The sequence below is a fragment of the Plasmodium knowlesi genome (genome assembly GCF_000006355.2).
Source record: "Plasmodium knowlesi strain H genome assembly, chromosome: 7".
Lineage (NCBI taxonomy): Eukaryota > Apicomplexa > Aconoidasida > Haemosporida > Plasmodiidae > Plasmodium > Plasmodium knowlesi.
The window spans coordinates 37,449-61,321 of record NC_011908.2 but is presented as its reverse complement, the minus strand read 5'-3'; the positions used below and the strand labels follow the sequence as shown (position 1 = coordinate 61,321).

Sequence of the window (23,873 nt, the reverse complement as noted above, 5' to 3'; positions counted from 1 at the left end):
GCTACTTCGTGATGTGCCAAAGGGCGAACATACGAATGGTCCATTCAATGCCAACAAATTAAGAAGGATGTTTATTGTGATGCATTAAATGAGCTCACTCAAATGGAATGGAAAACAAAAAGAAATGAAAGTGGAAAGGGACAACGTGAGTGTGTGGGGGCATTCAAGCAAATGGACTACGGAAGAACCACATGTTGTACCTTTACTTCTTACAGTTGAACTGGAACAAATAAAAAAACGTAAACACAAAAAAAAAAAAAAAAAAAAGGTAACTGCGTACGAAGTTCTGTACAACTTCTAACTACAAAAAATATATATGCCAAAATGCATATTTCATTTATGCATTAAAACACAAAGGAATTGCAATTCGGGGCTACATACACATGTCTGTACGAATAAAATGATGGATAAAAAAAAAATGGAAAAAATTAAATTATATAAAAACCTAATTTTGTAAACGTAAAAAAAAAAAGTAAAGAAATCTTCATTATGATTTAGCACACAAATGTCCGTGGAGGATTTTTCACATTATTTATTATCCTTTATCCAGTTGGAATATTCAAAACGAAGGAAGAGGTAATGAAATGGGTAAGAGGGCAAAGGAGGGTGCGAAATTTACTTCAATAAGGTAACCGCAAGTTCGGTTATATATGCAACTGTTTTCTTCTTAATTATTTTTTTTCTTTTGCGTATCCTTTATGAACATTTCTCGTCTGCTTTTGTTAGCAAATCATTGTGGTAACGGGAATTTATTGCGTTACTTTACGTTACTTTTTTTTTTTTTTTTTCTTCACTGAGTGCAATTTTATGGAGTTCACTATGATGGTGCTCCATTCCGTTCATCATTCTTGGCTACCTTCTGCTGTCCTAAAAGATTGTTCACAGGTTTAAGGGTGGCCACTCCATGCTTTACTGTGGGTCACTATGTCCTAACGGTTAGTATCTTTCATACATGCTTCTGCGCAACGGTCACAGTTTAGAAGACACTCTAAAAATCACATGTGGAGTCATCGTTCAAATCATAATAAGCTTCAAATTCTCTTTTCAATTTTTTTACGTCTTCGTACAATTCCTTAAATGAGCATCTTCTGGATGGTATAAATTGTAAACATTTTTTTATTATGTTTTTAATTCTCCTTTTCCATAGGACATCAGCAAAAATTCCTCTACTTGGCAATAGATCATTAATGGTAATATTTTTTTCTCCAGAATAAATATTCTTACTATTTTCACAATTCCATTCACATAACACATCGACTACCTTTACTTCATCTTTGTTAACGACGCTTAATAAGTTGTTTCCACCAAATAATTGGCATAATACTAGTCCAACGCTGAAGATTGTGGTTTTTGTTGTGAACTTGATAACCCATGAGTCAATATTTTGCATTTTAAAATATTCATTTTCTCTTTTTTTTTTTTTCTTCTTTTCCGATTCGCTTAATTTTATTTCCATATCTTTTATTTTTTCATCTTTTTTATTGACAAACTCTTTTATTTCTTCGTTATCTGAGTAATGTTCTAGCTCACCATCATCCTCCATGTCATGTGTGCATATCTTCATTAAGTAGTAACCTCTTAATAGGTCTTCCTGTTCGCTATTTGGATGATGACTATTCAAGGTTGCTCCTTTTTCCGATGAGTGTGCATTCGTGTTCTCTGAATTGGCGTTGGTTGGGAGAAGGTTATTTGGTTTACATCCTGTGGGTGCACTGTTCTTATTTTTTCTAATGGGATTTGTACAGCTTTTGTTGTTTCCGTTGTTTCCATTTATTTCCTTATCTCCGTCTTTCTGGAACATCTTCGTGTTGTTGTAGTTGCCATTTGGGGCAATGCGATTGTGAGGAATGCTGTTGCTGGGGTTGCCATTGAGCTGGTTACTGTTGTTGCTGCTTCGTATGGTTCCATTTCGGCTGGTACGGGTGGTATGGGGATGGTTGTGAGGAAGTCCCACCTTGGCACATACCTGGTTGGGAACTGGAGCGTTTCTCTTCATCTGGGTCGTTCTCTTACTACCAGTTCTGTTTCCTTTGGTGTTGGAAAAGGTACTTTTCTTGGCGTCATTCCTGTTGTTATAGCTGCTGCTACCGTTGACACTGGTACAGTAAGTACTATCTCTATTCCTGGAAGAAACGGATCGTGCATCATCTTCTTCACTATTGCATGAGCATTTGGGACTCACTGGACTAAGTGACTGACCACTAAGCATAAAATCTTTCTTCCTCACAATGGGCTGAATAAAACGCAAATCTAGGAGTTTTTTCCATCTGTACTTTATTCTTAACTGTCTCGTTTTCATAATGTGGAAAATGCTCGAATCGGGGCCATACCATGTCTTTCTAAACTGTTCAGATTTATTAAGAGATGACAATAGGAAAACTAGCAGGGCACATTCAGGAGAGCAAAACCCCTTAGTACATATTACATAATACAAGAAATTATTGAAATTTTTTTGAGAATTATTCCTTTTAATTTTTTCATAGTAGGCAGGATTAGTTGGAAAATAGAACGATCTCCCTGGTAATGCATCACCCACATCTATGATGGTAACCTTTTTACAAACTATTTTTGAGATTCCCGTTTCGTATTCAATCATAATATTTCCTGGTTTGGTATCCCAATTGATGATTGGATTATCAACAGATTCGCATATAATCATTAAATGTTTAACTAATTTTTTGCAAATATCCAATAGGAAATGACCTTGTTTTACATTTTCCGTCCCTTTCAATTTTTGAATAATATACGTTAATGTACAACCGTCAATCATTTGCATAGCTACTCCTAGAACGTGTTCATTATTTTTTGTTATTCCAACAGATGTCCAAAGATATTTTGGTACTGAACCGGGGTGTTTTTTGTATTTTTTTAAAATTTCTTTTGCTATGGAACTTTCGCGTGGTGGTGCATTTTTCTCCTTACACCTTTTACATACGTTGATTTTCATTTTGCTGGGATTGTTAATATTATCATTTGGAGAATTATCTGGTGCGTGGACATTTAGTGGAAGTTTCGGTAGTTCGTAATTTTGGGGTAGGGTTTTACGCGGGGAGGAAATACAAGAGACTACACTCTGGAGCACTTCCCTCTTTACTGGAGATATGGGTTTACAACCTGGTGCAGAAATATTCGATAATTTTGTGTTAATATAAGTATTATTTTGTTGCCTATTTTTCTCATTCATGATATCTGTATCTTCATTTTTGACTACAGAATTGGCAATTTTCTTTTTCTCCTTGGTATCATTTCCTCTTCTTTTGTTTATAGTTTTATGGTTTGTTTTTAATTTGGTTTCCTTTCTGGTAATCCGCTTATTTCGGACATTTTTATTTTTGCGGGCATTCTGTTTGTTGTTGGCGATACTTTTTCGTTTTCTCCTAATGCTTTGCCTCCTTATTTTGTTTCTTGTGTGTAGGTATATACTTCGACTGCTCCTGCGACTACCACGATTGCTTACGGTGCTGCGAGTGAGGGGTTCACTTCCGCTATTGCTGGTGGCGTTTTTCTTTTCGTCAATTTCTTCCTTTTCTTCCTTGTTTCTTCCGTTACCATTCACTTGAACAATGTAATTATCTTCCTTCACGCGTGGATCATTTTTCGATAAGGATGAATGACCAAGGCTGTCCACATTTTGCCCCATCATTTTTTTCTTCTTCGCAGTAGTGGTTTCCCAAACAAGGTTGTTTTCTTCATTATTTCTTTCAGCATAAATGTTAAGAAGGCTTTTGTTTAAGATGCTTTTATTCCCATCACTTGGTAACTGCGTATCCTTGTCGAAGAAAATGTTTAAGCAGTATTTGCAGATAAATGGGTAAGAAATGTTGTTTGGAGAATTGGTGGAAATGTCTCCAATTGGAATTTGACTTAGGTCGCTGGTGAGGTTGTTACTGCTGATGCTGTTCTGTTTTGTATTAGTGGTAGTGCTACTTAGGCCATTACTTCCACAGATATTTTTGTGTTCACTCGTTTTTTCAATTCCCATGCTGCAGTTGTATTGGGGTTGGTGTTCATTAATGCATGCGTGCATATCATTATTGGGTGAAAATGAGTTATTCATTAAATTTCTAATGCTGAGAATTTCTGAAAGGTACAAATCTAGCATTTCATCTGAGGAGCGACACGAATCGGGGTATTTATTCATGGAGAGACAAATATCAATATGGTTATTTGTGCTAGTTTCTTTGGGGGAATAGAAATTTTTATACGATTCTAAGTATTGGCTGTTTGATAAATCAGAACTTGAGATGTTCAAAAATGAGAGGTTATCGATCTGGGTAGATTTTTTATTTTGAACAAGATTTTTCACACTTTTTTCATGACATTTTCTTAGATATTCCTCCGACTGATATTTTCTCTGTGCATAATTTTCAATTTCCATGTTGACATTCTTGAGTTGTTTTCCCTCAGATAGGAGACTGTGTATTTTATATTTCAATTTGTATATGCCACATGTACTCGTATTTAATATTTTGATGGCAAACTTATTGGCTGGTATATTTTTTAACGAATGCTGATAAATCGTAAAGGGATTATTTATGTGATCATGGATGTAGTTGTATCTAATTACGTGCTTGATTATATTGTGCATGGTATTTGCTTCCATGGTCATCTTCTGCACAAGCAACACTTTACATTGATCCTTTAATAGATCGTATATTGACTTATATCCAAATATCCTTAGGAAATTTACTTTGTTTATTGTATGGATGAGGCTCTTGCAGAGCGTGCTCCGGGGAACGCTTTCAGGGCTGTTCTGTTGTTCATTTGGTTGCTCATTTGGCTGCTCATTTGGCTGCTCATTTGGCTGCTCATTTGGTTGTTCATTTGGTTGTTCATTTGGTTGCTCATTTGGTTGCTCATTTGGCTGCTCATTTGGCTGCTCATTTTGGCATAAATTGTCCATGCTTTTCGAGCTTGGGAGGTTGGTCAGTCTGCCCCGTGCAACGGGGATATTACCACTGTTACCAATGATACTATTATTGCCATTATTGTTACCCTCGCAATTAGAAAACAATTCCTTCTTCTTCGTGATAAAGCAATTTTTGCTAATTTTTCGATTGCTTAAGAAATTGGAATGTGTGTCGTTTGGGCCTATTGGCAGGGCACCCAATTGGACAAGTCCCGCATTCCCTAGTTGGCTGTCTACAAGGACGGCGCCGTCTCTATTTATAGCATTTGAGTCTTGTGGTCTTACACTGGGGCCTTCATTTTTAGCACTAGTGGCAGAATTCGCATTCGCATTTCTATTAGTGCTAACTATCCTGGAGGTGTACATACCATTCCGGCCTGCTCCGTTAGTATTAGTATTGCTCTTGGGAGTGCCTTCCAGCATATTGCTACCTGCATTTTTCCACTTCTTCATACTACTTATGTTCTCATTGGTACTACCCACATTATTGATGTGCACGCTTTGCGGCATTTCTTCTTGGACGGGCTTTGGCTGATCGTTAGAGGTTTCCATGGAAGTGTCATTCTGCGGTAGATTCATATACGATAAAAAGTTCCTTTTCCTGGAAAGTACGTTTTTGGAATTTGTTGAGCTGTTTTTGCTATTTTCCTTTGCAGCTCTTATAGTATTGCTAAAATAGTTAAGAATTAAATGGGAATCCTGAGATATTTTGAGGAAATCCTCTACATTGCTGTCATCAATTTCGAGGGTTTCCCCATAATTTTGATTATTTATATTTGTTTTCAGAAAATCATAGTTGTTTATATTTCTTTTAAGTAAGCTATAGAAGTTTTCAAAGTTTTGAATGTCGCCATGGAAAAAGTTGCTAATATTGTCTACGGCCACAACCTCTGCTTCATACACATCAAATTGGCATTTATTTTGGGAACTGAGTTTTTTTCCTAACTTTATGTATGCATTTCCAAATTTTATGTCATAATCTATGTTCTTTACGAAATCTAAATAGCGCTTCAATGAGCTACAATTTTCGGGAGATTTTTCCGTTTGTGATTTTTCCACATTGATAATAACCTTCGAACTTATTAGGTCTTCATTGTTCAATTTATCCTTATCGGTGCTATTCTCGTTGCGAGGAGTTACTTCCTTGTCTGTATCCTCCTTGTTGTTGTCTATATTATTTTTAGTATTTTCTTCTTTGCTCTTGGGAAATCTGTTATTTTTGTTTCTCCCCCCTCTAGCCGACTTAGAATTAAGCATACTTTTCTTCTGAATATTCTTATGTTTATAATTGACCATTTTCTTTTCTGTTTTTTTTTTTTTGCTTTTTTTCTTTTTTGCGGTAGTGCTGCATGCGTTGTTTTTATTGCATCCCCTTTTGTTTTGGTCATTTTCCTCCTGCTCGTTATCGTCCTCCTTGTTGTTGTCGTCGTTGCTGTTATCGCCGTTTGGTCTGCCGCTTCGACCGCTATTACTGTTGTCGTTGTTGTGGTTGTTGTTATTTTGGTCGTTGTTCTTCTCAACGCCGCTATTTTTGCCATCCCCATTGCTTTCCTTTTCGCCTTGGTTGCCACTTCCCTCGTCATTACCTCTTTGATTCTTTCCGCCATCCTTCTCCGCACATTCTTTACCACCACTTTCGCTGTCCCTATGCTCGATCCTGGCACCACACATGCAGATGATGTTCGTATCCCTTTTCACATTATTGCAGTTGCTGTACACATTCAGTGTACTAGTTTTATCTAAAGCGTGCATATTCGCATATGGAAAATTACCCTTGTAATTCGATTGGAGCATTCCTCTATCCATTTGGTTGTTTAAGGCATTACTGGATAAGCCCTGTTGATCAATGCCATCTTCATTTATGTCCTTGTTAGCAGGAAGCCCACCATTTGTATTGTGAGGGTGGCAGTCCTTTTTCATATTCGTAATTCCTCCAAATAAATTGGCACACCTCCTGGTATGATAATAATGTTCATTTTTTCTCACACTTGTATTTTTGCACATTTTACACAATTCATTTTGCCTGTTAAAATTGATATTATTAATAGTATGCATACGATTGGGAATGATATAATAATATGGTGGGACATTATTTTGATGAGGTTGAGTGTACCTATGGGTGCAGTTTGTTTCATTGTTCTTGTCGATGGCTGTGGTGAAATTGTTGTTATTCATATTGCTGTTGAAAAAGGCGTTGAAGTAATAACTCATTCCTTTTTCTTCATTCTGCGGGAGTTGTCCATTTTGCACGAAAATTCCGTTGCTGTACTGACACACGTTGTTATTTCTTCCCATAAAATCCTTACTGCTGCGGTGGATGCGATTCTGATAATCACAATAACAGTTATGGAAACTTCCATCATGGGAAATGTGCTTATGGACAAAACGGTTCTGATGATGTCCGTGTTGGTCGTAACCATTATGCTGATAACCATTCTGGTGGTATCCTCTATGGGGGATAGTGCTATGGGGAATGCTATTATGGAAATAACTTCCACAATTGTTGCGACAATGGGTATTCTTCCACCCATTTCTGCAACCCTCCTTTCCACTTCCGTGCATTAAACTGTTCGGATTCGTTTGCCACTTTATTTGTTGCCCATTGTGATAGGAACTTATATGCCTCATATTATGGCTTAAAATATTTTGACATCCCGTGCAAAGGTTTCTATGGTAAGTAGGTCTCTCCATGGAAGAGGTTAACTGATCCCTAATAATGTTTATGTTTGTATTGCAATTATTTTCCATATGTTTATTATTAATAAGTTTGTTGAGATTCGTGCATGTGTCATTTTGCGTATAATTCGGCATGTAGTTAGTTCTGTTTTGCACTTGACCAGTTGCCCTAACTACGTTGTTCTGAAGTTTAATGAAGGTTCCTTTTTCCATGTAGTAATGATCACTACTGTTAGGGTTCGTTTGGGCTATATGCCTTCCGCTGTCACTCGGTTTATGTGTAGGATTAGCTAGCTTATAATTGTTGCTACCACAGCGTATTTTGTGCTTGCCCCTTCCGTGCAGGATGTGTAAAACTAATTCTCCTTTGACTTGGAATTTTAAATATTGAGAGTGTGTACTTTCAGGTCGGTCCAGCATTGGGGGGAGGTAATTATTTGGCTTGTTCCTTTGCGTATGATCACTTGTGCATGCTGTCCTTCCCCCTTCTTCAGATTTATGTGTGCAGTTGGGATTTTGTAGCACTTCGTTTCTGCGATGTCCTGCATCAAGTTCTATTCCTAATTGTGTTTTATTTTTCAGGCTTCCCTCGTGTGTACTACGGGAGCATTCATTGGAAGTGCTATAGATACTAGTTGCATTGCGATCGGAAGGGCCGCGGATATTGTACCCCTCTCCCTTTGCAGCATATACTAATTTCACAAAATCGCGTTTCAGGAAACCAGTAAGCGTGTTTATAACATGTACGTGCAAAAAGTTTTTTCTGCATTCCGATGCATCAGCACTGAGCTTCTTTAATTTATGCCTCTTTTTGCAAACATCCTTATATTTCATTTTGGCGTCCCATGGGGAAGCGAAGTAGTGAAAAAAGTAGAGAATTAATTTCTTCATTGCGTAATATAGTGTAGTATGATGATTTGTAAAACTACATGGAGTATTCTGATGATGAAGAAATAATTCTTTCTCCTGTACACATTGATGCGAATTTTCCGTCTGCCAATTCTTATCCTTGAATTGTTGCATATATTCTGGTAAATTTGTTTCCACTTCAGATTTGATATCCTCCATTTTCAGATCAGACAAACAGCTAATAAAATCTCTTTCGCAATACTTTTCCTGCTTACTACAACGTTTGCTACAAATATGATGAAAAAAATATTTGCGCTGATAATTCACAACCCCATACTGATGTCCAAAGTAATAGAGTAATAAACATATTTTTTCTTTTGTTAGTAGTAGAAGTTTTTTTTTTTTAAAATGATAAGTGATGATATGTTCACACAGATCAAGAAAAAAAATGGCATAATTAACGATATTCTGATATTGTGTAACCATAATTTTGTACTCCTTGAAAAATAAGGGTTTTGGGAAGGGTAATTTGTTTCTCACTGTTGTTGAGATTAAGATTGCATTGGACGCAGCTCTAAATATGGCGAATTTGGACATTTCTCTTTGGAAGAAGGAATCGCCCATTTTTGTAATGCAATTTTCTAGAAAATTCTGTAGGCACAAGAATGACTGCTGATGAGTTATACTACAAAAGCTATTCATAATTGCCCTTTGAAATATCACATAGGAATTTCGCGCTAAATAAACTGCTTGGTACAATTCGTAGTAAATATCACTTCGTATGAACTGATGGATATCACTTTTAATACAATATGGTATGCATATTATTCTTACGATTCCCTTTTGACATGTGCCACGATACTCTTCATTTGTGGAATTTAAAGATTCCATAATGATCCCTCGTACCTTATACGTTTTGCACATATCTGTTGAAACTGCTAAGGATATAAAACTCCTGTTGTTTTTTACTTGTGGGGCAGTACTGCTAAAATGGTTTAGAATGTCTACTACGTTTGCGATGTTTTTTGCTTTTCCTTCGTTATTCTTATTTTTTTTGTTTTTATCTTTTTTTTTATTTTTGTTTATTTTTATTTTATTTTTTTGTTCTTTTTCGTTTACGTAAGGTATACTTATCAATTTGATGCTGCAGTTCGTGGTGACAACATTATCCTTCAGAGGATAGCACTCAAAAAAAAAGGCACACCACAACGGGGTTCCTTTGCAAGCTTCCACACAGTTGTCATGATAATGCATGTCTACATTATATATATCCATGACGATTTGTCGTACTACGATGAATGACCCCTTATTTGGTTTCGACAGTTTCATATCATTTGTGTCACTCATTTTGTGAAGTGAAGCGCTTGATTGTGCATCTTTTGGAACGAGTGGCCCCTTCTTACCTCGAACATTTGCTTTACTTTTTCTTTTTGTGTAAGTAAAATATTTCATTTTGACAAGCTGCTTTTTAATTAGAACAGCTAACTTTCTTTCTTCATCTTTCATTCCGCATTTGGTGTTATATTCTATAAACTTGACGTACGGAGAATAGTCTCTACTATACTTTTCAGTGAAGTCTAATATTTCCACAGAGTGATTTCCCCCTTTGGAGGCCCTTTTACTGAATCTACGTAGACAATTCTGTGGAGTGGTAGATTCTATGTTGTCCTTACAATATTTTATAAAATGTTCACAAACTGCCTTCAGATGAACTGCATTGAAATGTAAATCTAAGAAATTTTCTACAGCGTCGAGAAAAAACTTTTTCTCGAATGGGTGTACATTCTTTCTTCTTTTCCTCTCCTTTATGAATTTCCTTTTAGCGTTCTTCGAGGAATTGCAGCGAATCAGCTTTTCGCATTTCTCCCTGTTTAGGGTTTTTTTCCGTTTGAAATTGTTTTTAATAGATAATAGTTGGCCTTTCTTCGATGTATTGTCCTCATTTGATATATTTCTTTCTCTCTTTACTTTGCTTATCTTTTTCTGATGTGTACCTTTCGGCATTTGGGTTGCGCAAAAATTGGGTTCATATTTGTACATAACAAAATGTGTGTCCCTCTTATGCAAACTGGTCGTGAGTTCATTTCCTCCTGTTGGTATGTCTTCATCTTCGCCTTCGTCGTCTTCTTCATTTTGAGTGCTTTGTGTGCTTAGCATATTCAGGTGATTGTGCTTTTCTCCCCTAGATAAGGAACTCACATTAGTACTCCAGCATGGTATCTCCTGCTCTAGATAGCTATTCCTACACGTTTTATTTGTATACAACAGAATGTCCGAAGTACATGAATTCCTGAGGAGGAATACTCCCCCATTGTCAGTAAGGGGCTTTGGTTCTACATCGTCAGACTTAAGTTTAAAATGGCTTGTTTTAAGATATGTCAGATAAATCATTTTCTTCTTTTGGTGCAAGGTGTACAAGGGAAATGCATACTTATGCAATTTTAATAATTCATTAAGTGTGTACCTATGCACCACAGGTAATTCAAGTCTGCGTACATTTGAATTTGACGATTTGAACAATTAAGGGTATTTCTTGTACGTACATATTAGCATACTTCCGTACTTCATAAAAATGAATGCACGAATCCCCAGATGGAAACAGTTACTAACATAAATAGAGCGCTAATTTGATTCAATAACATAAATTCGAAAGCATTCGATTATCTTTTCGTGAGCATGTCAATATGTAAAAGGTAAGAATGGAGGGGAGTAACAATGAGGAATTGGAAGTAAAGGAGTAAAGGTATGGAGATGATAATATGAACAGGAAATTCTAGAAACGACTGTTTGGAAACAGTAACATGGAGGCAATGACTTGGAAGTAAATATGTAGAAACAGGATAAAAAAAAAAAAAATAATAATAAAATGAAATAAGTGAAATAATTCGCATTTACAAAATTCAGAATTTCATTAAAAATAAGCAAAAACGTGTACACATCAATGTGAACACAGAAGAGGGGGATACAAAAATGTGTACAGACGAATATTCATAAAAATGCGTACATGTACTAAAAAAAAAAGGGAGATGGCTGAAATTAATAGCATATTAATTTCCTACCGTTGCATGCGATTAGGTGACGTTTTCTTATGTAATGAAATTCAATTGGGTGTGCTAACAAATAGATTTGTCTTACCCTTATATTTCATTTAATTCGTCACTTGATACTATAAAAAAACAAAGAAAAAAAAAGAGGGACAAAAAGTTGCACTACATAAAAGTACAATAGTGCACAATACTGTAGTTCAAAATATCACAAGCAGGTTATATTTAATATACCGCTTTTATTACGTACATTTTTTAATGACTTATATTTTATAAAAACAAAATAAGAAATTGCAAAAAGAGTGCATGTGCCTTGTTTGCCACATGTAGTGTATTTTGTCAATTTTATGCTTTGTAAAATATTTCGAGACGATTTCAAGTAAATATATCAATGGTCGCTCTTTCAAAACGAAAGTGTATCTGATTGGTATATTTCCATGCAGGGCGCCAAACGTATGCATGTACGTATGCATGAGTACATTTGTGTACACCTGTGCTTATGTACGCAATGCATCTAAGTACCCCTCACACATTAACATAGCAGGCATGTGAAAGCATTTACATAATATGCCTTGCGTCACAAGTAACTACGAACATTTAAAAATGGGAAAAAATTCACAAGGGTTGATAATCGCGAGAACAACAACAAAAAAAAAAAGGATGTCGAAAAAATCGCGATAGAAGGTAAAAGAGGAAAAAAGAAAAACAATTTCTATAATTAAGCAAAATAAACAGAGAAATATACTCATTCATTTATGCCTCAAAATAAATGTTTTTCTTTTCTCACTAAAAAAAAAATATATATATATAAATTCATAAGGAAATAAAACAACCAACACGCAAATTCTATACATACGTAGAGACGATAGTGTATGATGGTATGTGCACACCTCTCTCAAGCATAAAAATGGGGTTACTTTTCAAAAGGGGAAAAGAATTATCTGCTCTAACTGCATTTTGGAAAACAAAATATTTCTAAAATGTGGGAGCAGAAATGTACAGAAAAAGCAAAAAAGGATTGTTCAAAAATGTACCAAAAAAATGTATACACAAGGGTATGTAAGTATATACAAATGTATACATATGCATACGCGTGTAACATACGGTGAACATATAACTCTGCTTATTCATACTTAATTATAAAGGGAGAGGTGTGTATATTCAGCTAATGAAGACATAATAAGAACGAAAAAAATGGATATCTATGTGGAGAAAAGAAAAAAAAAATATATGAGCATCATGAGGGATACTCGTATTAATTTACAATCTCGTCTATCACATTTTTTTTTTTCATTTGTAATGATAATGAAGTTTATAATTTTGTTCTAAATAGAAATATATATATATAATGAATAAATGACAAAATGTACATAAAAATTTGGCGCAAATTTAATGAGGGATTTATTTACACTCTCGAAGAAAAGGGAAACACACAAAAAAAGGAAAATATAATATACTCGCAAAATATATTCACAGCAACCGAATAGCAATTTTCCTCAATTTTAAGTTCGGGTAGAGTTGCACAAACATATCTACTGATGGCTTCAACATGCGCATATATATGCATGCATGTACGAACATATGTATGTTCTTTTTTGCTTGTGTAAGCTCACATAAAATTGTCAATGCGAGCCCAATCTCTTGTATGGCTCGTTTACAGAATTATGCTTTATGTTCTGTTTTTGCATTGTTCTGCATTCCCTTTTTTGTTTTTGTGTATATTTTTTTCTTTTTTTTTCTTGCTGTTTTTTTTTTTTTTTTTTTTTTTGTATTTATTTTAGCGATTTTGTTTCCATTTGTTGGTTATACTTGTTATATTTTTTTTTTTTTTTTTTCATTTCGTTCGCTTTACTCCACTTGGTTTCTTGTTATTTGTTCCTCTCACGAAACAATTGTAAAACAACCTTAAGAAGGAGAATAAAAAAATACAAAAAAAAAAAAAAAAAAACAGAGCACACAAGTGAGGTTTATGCGGAACGAAATGTAAAATAGCATTTTTGTTTTGTTTTATTGTGCCTGTGCATTAGCAATAGAACGAATTATATTTTTAACCCCTTCCGTAGTTTACATGTATGCTCGTGTATACACAAGTATGAGCATATGCACAAGAAAATGTGCGCATTTAATCAAGGGCACATGTTCTGGATTAACACGTATACAAAATACATGCGTGTATGTATTATGTGATATATACATATATATTACTTTATGAGCACGTATTGCCATCCCAGGACATTCTGGACAATGTACCCATTTTTAACTACAATAAAAATGATAGAATGATGATAAGTTTTGCTTTTATCTTGCTTTAAAAGAACAAACACGGAAAATGCCATTTCGCAGTAGGATCTTAAACATGATATACATAATACAAATTATGAAAATAAAAATAAAAATAAATATAAAATTTAAATCAAAGTGTTAAGCACTAAAACTCGAAGGCGAAATGAGATTTAATGTTGACTGCTTAATATTAATGAATTTATAATATAATCAAATTAAACTCTTTCGACTTTTTCTTTTTATTAAGTGTGTTTATTATTTTGCCATCATTTACGAAAAAAAAAATAAGTGCCTTGTTACAAAGGAGTGAAGAAAAAAAAAAAACGCATAACAGGAGAAAGAATATAAATTTCGCACTTTTTTATAAATGTGTTACTTTTTGTGAATCGCGTTGAAATAAAATATGTACGAATAAAAATAGGCGCCATTCCTTTTGGAGGAAAAAGTCACAAGGGAATGTATAAGCAAATGTACACACACACACACACATGTAAGTACACATATATGCACACACTTAAGCGGTATATGGTCTGTAATTTCCCCTTAATTGTTTTAATGAGAACCATTTTGATAATTTTCATTTGGTTATATTGCTTATTTCGAGGGAGAAAAAAAGTAATTCCTCTAACTCATTGTTAGGAATAAGTACATACAGCGCATTAAGGCATATATGCGTTACGTAACTGAGAAATGTTCGCACCATTCTGTTACACCCTGGGTGGTTCTTTTTTTTATGTTCTCATCTGAAGAACTCTTGTTGGAACGAACTGAAATTTATTATGCATAAAAGAGAAGTTAACTCAATCCGGAAAAAATAACCATAGAAATATGCTAAAATACATATATATGCAAATATACAGTGGTCGGTTTTTTATTCAGAGTTATTCGTCTTAATTGTTAATTCGATTGTGGCCCATGTGATCTATGCAGCTTGAATTGTGCACAATAACTGGTCAAGGGGTGTATACTAATATATGCATATTTTTTTTTTTCTTATTACTTAACACTTTCCACATCCCTATAATCGCCAAATTTAGGTGTAATTATATGGTAGTTCCATTTCTTATTTTCATACCCATGAGTAGTTAACTGTTGCCCTAAAAAAATAACACATCCAATTATTTACACCATTTGTGGGGATTTTTAAAAGAAGCATTTATCTTTTTGTCGAATTACTTTTAAGGGAATATATACTCAACCATTTTTCACAAGCACAGTAGTAAAATAGCCCTCAAAGGAAGTTTATTTTTTGTTGGGCGCATTTTAAAAGAATGTTCATTGGTTGCGGAAAAAAACAAAATATTCATTGCGTGCTTATATACACATATTACACATGCTCGTCCGTACAGCAACAAAAGTATATTAAAAAAATATTTACATTCATGAAGTAAATATTTTTGTATTAAAGTATATTTACATGTGTGTGTAACAGAACGTATTGTTCTTTTTTACCTTTTATATGCACGTGGCCCATCCCCTTCACATTTGCAAAATTTGTTAGGAATATAAAGTCCTTCGCGCACATGGATTGGCGTGTAGCATGTGGTGCAATTTTATGTTTTTCTTTCTTTCTTTCTTTCTTTCTTTCTTTCTTTCTTTTTTTTTTTTTTTTTTTTTTTTTTCTATTTTCTGTGTTACTACAACAGAAATATCGATGTGATGCTTATTAAGCTGATCAAAACTGACAAGAAAAAAAAAAAAAAGATTAAGCATTGTGAATAGTTTTCATAACGTTTATATGTCGCCATATGTATATACATGTATGGGAAAAAAATAAGTTTAATTTTTTTCTTGTATATATTACACAAAATTCTTCTTATGTTTATATTTTTATTTTTTTATATTTCCCCCTTTTCGTTTTTCTTTGAAAATTTTCATGGAACTTAAGAATATATATATATTTATATATATATAATTTTTTTTTTTTGTTTCATTTCCTATTAACCAAAGAGAAGGAAGTATCATCGAAAGTACACTTCAAAATATACAGAGAAAAAGTGCATTTTATAAGCAAATGAACGAATTGCATAAATAAGCAAATTTATGAACAAAATTACATATGGCTTAAACACATTAATACGTGCGCGTACATTCAGGTATCACAGCACTGTTACGTATACTACTTAATCGAATTAAGAATCATAACCACAAAGGCAAAAAACCATTAGAAGAAAATTATGTCAAATAAAAAAAGAACCATTTTAAAAGTTATCATTCTTGGGGATAGTGGGTAAATAATAAAAAACGTAAAAAACGTCCATATTGCAGCTGCGTTAATTTTGCGAGGGGGGAAACATTGTACATAAATATATATGCAAATATATATGTAGTAGACCGCAGTGATGGGAAAATGACTAGAAAATACCGATACATCAATAAGGAAAGAAGTTTAACTGATTCCTTAGTACTGCCACTTGGCTTCTCGCATCAGAGGTTTGTTAAAGTTGCCTCCCAGATAAAGAAACACATGTCTACCACTAAGCGTTTGTATATATAAAAATGAAGTTTAGAAGTTTTATTGAAAAATAAGATTGCGCCATGTTGTTAGCGCTATTTGGTACAAGCGTGTTATTATATTAAGTAGAAATGAAAATGGGGGGTGAGCTAAGCACCAAATGGTTCACTCCGAAAGCACACATGAATAGTCCAATTAAACTTAAGCAACACATGCGTTAGACAAAAAAATGAATCCCGAAATGTTACACAGACGTTATATTATTAAAGAGAATATCAAATATGAAAACGCTTAATATAGAATAAATACTATTAAAAAAAAAAAAAAAAAAAAAGGCTAACCTTTTTTATATTCAATAAATTTATATAGTATATTTTATGTACACATGCTAACCCTAAAATTAATGCGAGCTATTGGACATTGTTATATATATTGCACATGAATTAAGATGTTTTGGGGGAATTGCTTAACTTTTTCAATTTTTACAACTTCTTTATGATAATACCTTTTGTGTATTAATTTTATCCTCCTTTTTATTTTATTTTATTTTTTCTTTTTCAGTGTTGGAAAGACATCATTAATGAATCAATATGTAAATAAAAAATTTACAAATCAATACAAGGCGACAAGTAATTAAATGAACTAAAATATATTGAAGAATAAATCTGTGAATTATTTTTTCTCCTTTAATATTTGCTATATTTATATAATATATATATTTTTTTTCTTCTTCCCCCACTCCCCCCCCATGTTAGTTGGAGCCGATTTTTTAACGAAAGAAACCATAGTTGACAATGAAAACCTAACAATGCAAGTTAAATGAAAGGAGAGAAAAATTGCTAATAAGGCTTATGGAATATTTATTTGTGCCTAGTTTCTTTAATAAAAAAAATATAGCATTTTTCCCCCCCCCCCCCGAGATTTCGCATGAGTTATGCACATGTATATGACAGAACATGCGAGCGATTGCACATTCATATACATGTATCAATGCTTATGTGCTTAATTCTCATTCGAGTAACGCCTCTACCCACTCTCCTCTCAGATATGGGACACGGCAGGCCAAGAGCGCTTTCAAAGCCTGGGGGTAGCTTTTTACAGAGGAGCCGATTGCTGTGTGTTAGTTTTTGACTTAACGAATTACAAAACGTATGAGTCCTTGGAATCGTGGAAGGACGAATTTTTGATTCAGGTACCGAAGAGAGGGAGACAGCAATAATCAGTCTAGTGCTGTATATAAGCAAGCGTATATAAATATATGTATATATAAATAGTTACAAGTATGCACACTCGAGTGCTATTTTTTTTTTTTTCGCGAACTTGTTTTTCCGTGTAGGCCAGCCCAAAGGATCCAGACAATTTCCCCTTTGTCATAATTGGAAATAAAGTTGACGAGACGAATAAGAGAAAGGTAATTCATAATAGGAGGGAGTAATAATTTTTATATATTTGGCAGCATGCTCATATGTTTATGGATATGCATGACTGCTCGCGACTGTAGAAACGAGTGCTTTCCTTTTACCACTCGTTCATCCGTTCGTCCATTTGTCCATTCGTTTTATCTTTCCAGGTTCAATCGCTTAAAGTCATGCAGTGGTGCAAATCGAACAACAACATTCCCTATTTTGAGACGAGCGCAAAGAACGCAATTAATGTGGATCAGGCATTTGACGAAATTGCGAGAAAGGCCATGAAGCAAGAACACCAAGAAGAGCAAATGTAAGTGAACAAACCGGCATAAAAAGGGAACGTATAACGATGTGTCCATTTATTATTATGTGGACGCCATGGAAATTTTGTTCCTTGGAACGTTGCAAATGTATTTTATACTATGCTACTTTGCTGAAAGGAACGTAAGTGAACCCATACATTTGCCCCATATTACGTGTATGTAAAACATTATGTGGAATTTTTCCAATTTTTACTGTTTTCAGATATCTGCCTGAGACATTTGCCCTGAACAATCAGGGTGATCAAAAAATATACAAAAGTCGCTGTTGCTAAGGGTTGCCAAGAATGTGGAGATGGATAACATAATTTCGTTTTTTGCTCATTGCCTCATGAGCCCCATAGATTTTTGTGGTTGATTTATGTACATTTAGAAATGTATATGTATATCTATGTACACACATGCGCTAGTATGCACACGAGGTTTTTCCAGGCGAATAGTATTTCCCCATTTTCGCATTGTTGGGTAAATCCATCAAGTACATGTTCAAAGGAAATGTATGTTTTAACGATATGTATTTAAAGGTGGATTTGTTCATGGATGAACCTGTTTGTTCATACATAAAAATGTATTTATTATGACAGAAACAGTTTGCATAGTTTTGAGTGAACACCCACTATAGGGTAGAAAAAGAGCATGTTTATATTTTTCTGTGAATATGTATATGTGTGTAGTAGCAAAATATACTGTTCGCGCAATTTCAAGATATACTGTACGTATACTTTTTCTTGCTTATATATTTCTCCATGCAACCTTTTGCATATGTGCATACAGTTATGCTTATGCATATGGGCGTGTCACGTCTATATTTCGTTAATCTTTTTTTTTTTTTTTTTTTTTTTAAGGAAATGTAGTTAACCTTTTTTACACCTTTTTTTTTATCCCACATGTTCATAATTTTAAAGAACTTTTTATTCTGAGCTATGAATACCGTATGTGTACGTCCTAAAAGTTAGGAAGAACCCATTGGTGCGCGTGTAAAGGGGAAAATGGTCATAAAGGCGAAAAGACATGAATACATAAAAACACAATTTCTACTAATACGCGAACAGTCTTTTCTTTTTTTTCTCTTTTTAGCGCAGATTCTTCTAGGTTGCATCCTTGGTTTTGTTGGTGATATGCTTTTACTTTGGGTAATGGGAAAAACACTACACAGTGGGACGACGCTGTGTTATTCTTTTTTTCCTCTGTATCCTCTTTTAGCGTAAGAAATTTGTTCATTCTTTCTTACAGGGTGATTTTTCTTCTATTGTTTGTTTGCACCTTCTTATTTTATGCAAATATATGTTCTCATTTTAAAGGTTAAAAAAAAAAGGCCTCTTTTACCTTAACACCATATTATGAAAAGGATTTGGCACATTAGTTACTCCTTAAATAGGAAATCTGGCTTTGAGTGTATGTATGCTAATCATTTTTATATGAAATGAATGGGTGTTGTATTATTTGCAAACCATTTGGGTTAATTTAATTTTTTTTTTTTTAAGAGAATGTAGTTATGTGGTTGGACTTTTATTAATTTTCAGGTCATAAAATTTTTTTTGGCAACTCACTTTTAAGCATATCTTTTATCCTTTTTATTTCGCCGCCCTGTTGCAGATAACAGAGGACTGTTTAATTTGTTTATTAAAATGGGTTTCTTTATAATAGGAATTATTGGCAAAAAAAAAAAAAAAAAAAACTCCAACATATCTTGTGGGCATCATATAGAAAAAATTCGCTCTTTTTCTTGTAGGCACAAAATTGGTTATGGGCTTTACATATATGCAATTTTTATAAAAAAAACTACTGCACTGTTGTGTTTTTTTTTTTTTTTTTTTTTTTTTTTTTATGAGGAAATATTGAATTAATTTACACTCATCTATTTGGTAAAATATATAGCAATAATATATGTATCTTAGAAGAGGGCTTTGAAGAAATAGGCCTATCTTTTCTTTACGAAGTGTTCAGTTAATATGTGGTATAAAAGCATATAACATATATTGATTAGGCCATATATTTCGTACGAAAAAAAGTGCATTTTGTTAAATTACTGTTTTGTATGAAAAGTTCATATAATGTTGATGAAGCATGATTGTTTGATGACAAAATCGCTATGGTACGATTTTGTATATTTTTTTGAAACCATTTTGCGAAAATTGTAAAAATATACGGATGCCTGCAATCTGCTGATAGTTGGAAGTTTTTCGAGTTTTATGGTACTTGCATATATTCACCGGCATGTATATAAATATATATCCAATCATTTAAGCATACGTATTAAATGCGCATTAAATATACGTACACGCGCATACGTATACATATGTTATGTTTATAAGGTAACAGGCCACTTTAAGAAAATTTTTTTTTCAAGAAGAAATGTTTTTTTTCAGTAAAACTTTTGAGTAAACTTTTTTCGTGAAGACTCAATAAAAATCGCATTATGTTTAATCCGTACAGGTACATTTGTGTAAATTTTATTTGTGTTATTTAAGACAGAGAAGTTAATTCATTCTAGAATTGGGAAGAATAGTTTAAAGAATAGTAAAATGCACAAATATATTATGTAAAGTACATTATATTTGTGCATACCTCATTTGTACGTTTTTCTTTTTTTTTACCGTAAGAATACACAGTATAGTGTTATTTATGTGTATATATGTGCAAAACCGCGTATGTATACTAATATGTGCTCTAATATATGCTAACATACGCACGTGCATATCCACATGTAAGAGGAAGAGTACCTTCCTGTATGAAGCATATATGTAACAGAACTGTTAATAGTAAATGTAAACAAAAGTTTAACAAAACAAGACCAAACGAATTAAACACTAATTTAATAAAGACACACAAAAAAAAAAAAGAAAAATGGACGAAACAGAGCCAACGCTACCAGATTTTTGTAAAAAAATAATCAACACACATAATTACTATATTGATAAGACAACGCTATATGTAAAAACAAGATGGTTTAGTTTATTGGGTTTATTTATTTTATACGTTCTTAGGGTATATTACGTGACGGGGTTTTACGTAGTGTCATATGCGCTATCCATTTTTTTACTAAACTTATTCTTGCGTTTTTTAACCCCTCACAATATAGAAGAAATATATGAGCAGTATGAAAATGAGAATAACGGTTTATTACTCCCTATGAAACAAACGACTCAACAAAAAAATGAGAACAATCCTGATGATAAGAAAGAGTTTAGGCCATTCTTAAGAAAACTGGACGAATTCAAATTCTGGTTGTATGCCAGTAGAGCTATTTTGACATCAATATTTTGTACCTTCTTTCCATTTCTGGACATACCAGTATTTTGGCCCCTATTACTTTTTTACTTCATATGTTTATTTTTTGCGACTATGAAGCAGCAGATAAAAAATATGATCAAGTTTAAGTATTTGCCGTTTAACACAGGTAATGTTGCTTTTTAAATTTGGAGCAAATTTGTGCCCCTGGTAAAGTCGCTTGCGGCGCTATCTCTGCCTGGATGAAAAGGCGGCACGCAGATGTATGAGTACATTTGTACATATATATTTATAAGTACATGTTTTTATGTTTATGTGTTTTTCCCCCCTCTCCCCTTCATAGCTACCAAACAGACGTACGGTTCTGTGGCTCGCGGAAATAAAATTAGCAGATAGGGTACCAAACGCGTCTAGTTCTAAGCTCCTTTTTTTTCAGAATTTACCATTTTTATGTAATTATTTTATAGGGACTACGTAGCCCTTATATATATATATATAATATTTTTTTTTTTTTTTTTTTTTTTTAAATTCCAATCGTATTTTTAAGAAAATATTGATACAAAACAAAGCTATTGCACCTATTCATTTAATGTTTGTTAAAACTTGTTCTTCCTCTTTGTTTCAATTTACATTACAGTAATTACTTATCATTTTCTAAATTCAATCTTTTAAATATTAAAAACTCGAATCAACAAATGAAATTTTTGTTTTAATGAAAATTGCACATCAGCATGTGCTGGGTGGTAACCCCTTATGTTCGTTCAATTTACATGTGAATTTGGTTGCTATATATATAGCTACCATAATTTCACAACTGTCATAATTTCTTGACGTAATTATGACACGTTTATGCTGCATCAAGGTATAAAAGCCAAAAAGAAAATGTTACTCATGATTCCTTTTTTTTTTTTTCGTTTCGTCTTTTTTTTTCTTTTTTTTTTTTCGAAACTTAAGAAAAGGGTGGAATTTTGCATGATGACATGTTAAAAAGGAATAGAAAAGAAAAAAATATATCAGATTAACAATTGCAGTGAGAAAAATATACGACCAACTCGTGCGGCACACACGAAAACAAAGTGCCTCAACTATCGCGTCCAAAAAGTGAAAAAATGATAATAAACGGAACCTGCGGAAGAGGTAGAGACGGGTTAAAGTAAGCGCTCTCCTAGGTTAGCCATTCTCGTGCTCACCCCAATTCTTGCACAATATTTTTACTCTTCTGATACTTGGTCCAGTTGTTCAATCATTTCAAGATCACTCGCAGAAATATCATACTCCTTCATCAATCTCTCTGTGATAATTCTTTTTCTTCTTTGTGACACAGTTTCATTGGGTGCTAATGTGTAAAGGGAGTAAAGGAAGACGAAGATGATTAACGAATTAACAACAAAACTCGTGAAGTCTTTCTTGATGCTCACGAACAGTTTTCCTCTGTTATATCCAAAAACGCTTAAGTTTCTTTTGGGCTGTGAATTAATTACTTTATAATTTGGATTTGAAAAAATATTTGTCTCTTCTTCATCTTTTCTTTTTTTGGAAAATTTATAATTTAAGGCGTCGATACTGTTATTGTCATTATTATGCCCATTATTTCTTGTGCTAAAGAATAATTTCTTACAATGCTGCTCTTTCACATTGTTCCCTTTGCATATATGGCTTATTAATGTGTTTTTGAATCGAGCTACATTAAAGTTTACTCTGGTGCAGAAAAAGTAATTCATTTTTGCGAGTCATCGGAGGGTGATCTTCGAGCACGAGCGTTTGTGGGATACACAAGGAGCTGTGTGGATTTTTTTAGACGTTTGCAAAAAGATAGATATTACAAGCTCTTTTTCATCTAAAAAATATGCTTTGCGTAAATATATTCCTTATGTAGAGGCCCCTATCACGCCATGCTTTGCCTTTCGTCATGGTCCTTCTGATGAATATATGGGGGGGGGAAGAGCGTAAAAATAAAATCAATAAATTCACATGGTGCATCAAATTCACTCACTTTGTCTCATAACCTTCTGGTATAACAATATATTTGGGACAGAAAAAGAGAGAAATGTGAAGCGCCCCTTGGGGGCGAACTTATGCGGATAAATGTATGTGGACAGAACAAAGCAAAGGGGGAATTTTTACAAGTTTCCCGAGAAAAAAGGAGTTTTCTTTTCTTTTCTGTTTATCCTATTTTGGTTTGTACGCTTCATATAGATCATACCTTCTGTGTAAGCCACTTAAGCAGAAAGGAATGGAGCATTTATTCTATTTATTTTATACATCGCTACAGAATTCTTGTTAAAACGGATATGCAATAATGGGCAATTATTTGTGGATTAATGTAGTTTTAGGAGTACCTCATTTTGAGGAAATTGCACTTAAGGGGAAAAGCATCCTCCATAATTTTTATTTTAATATATAACGATTGAATTGCCTCGCTCGAAGGGAAAATGCTTCACGTTTTTTCTCACTTAAAAAAATTTTTTTTGCGACGTAGAAAAAAAAAAAAAAAAAAAAAAGCATTTTTTATGTGAATATCCCATCAACCTGTGTTAACTAAAAATGTACGAAAAAATACGAAAAGTTGTATCCCCGCACAAAATAGGAAAGTCCCAGCAACAACAAGATATAATGTTAAGTAATGTGCACTGGAACTACGCCCTTTTATAAAGGCGCGTATATTTTGCGCAAAAGCGTTTCCGTTTTTGTTAAAAT

General features: G+C 33.6%; 4 protein-coding genes across 4 annotated transcripts; 2 read left to right on the top strand and 2 right to left on the bottom strand.

Moving 5' to 3' along the window:
- Positions 1-988: 988 nt before the first annotated feature.
- Positions 989-10,825, bottom strand: PKNH_0701000 (conserved protein, unknown function; the record flags this gene model as incomplete). The annotated part of the gene is made up of 1 exon (XM_002258268.1): positions 989-10,825. One exon carries the CDS (start codon positions 10,823-10,825, stop codon positions 989-991), a length of 9,837 nt encoding a protein of 3,278 aa, XP_002258304.1.
- Positions 10,826-15,938: 5,113 nt separating this feature from the next.
- On the top strand, positions 15,939-18,220 carry PKNH_0700900 (ras-related protein RAB7, putative; the record flags this gene model as incomplete). Its single annotated transcript, XM_002258267.1, has 7 exons — positions 15,939-15,991; positions 16,778-16,845; positions 16,972-17,030; positions 17,262-17,408; positions 17,553-17,627; positions 17,787-17,935; positions 18,151-18,220. The coding sequence occupies 7 exons, from the start codon at positions 15,939-15,941 to the stop codon at positions 18,218-18,220; spliced, it is 621 nt and encodes a 206-aa protein (XP_002258303.1).
- A 2,572-nt stretch (positions 18,221-20,792) lies between these two features.
- Positions 20,793-21,572, top strand: PKNH_0700800 (protein RER1, putative; the record flags this gene model as incomplete). The annotated part of the gene is made up of 2 exons (XM_002258266.1): positions 20,793-21,345; positions 21,520-21,572. The coding sequence occupies 2 exons, from the start codon at positions 20,793-20,795 to the stop codon at positions 21,570-21,572; spliced, it is 606 nt and encodes a 201-aa protein (XP_002258302.1).
- Positions 21,573-22,387: 815 nt separating this feature from the next.
- PKNH_0700700 (conserved protein, unknown function) lies at positions 22,388-22,897 on the bottom strand (the record flags this gene model as incomplete). Its single annotated transcript, XM_002258265.1, has 1 exon — positions 22,388-22,897. The coding sequence occupies one exon, from the start codon at positions 22,895-22,897 to the stop codon at positions 22,388-22,390; it is 510 nt and encodes a 169-aa protein (XP_002258301.1).
- Positions 22,898-23,873: the final 976 nt, after the last annotated feature.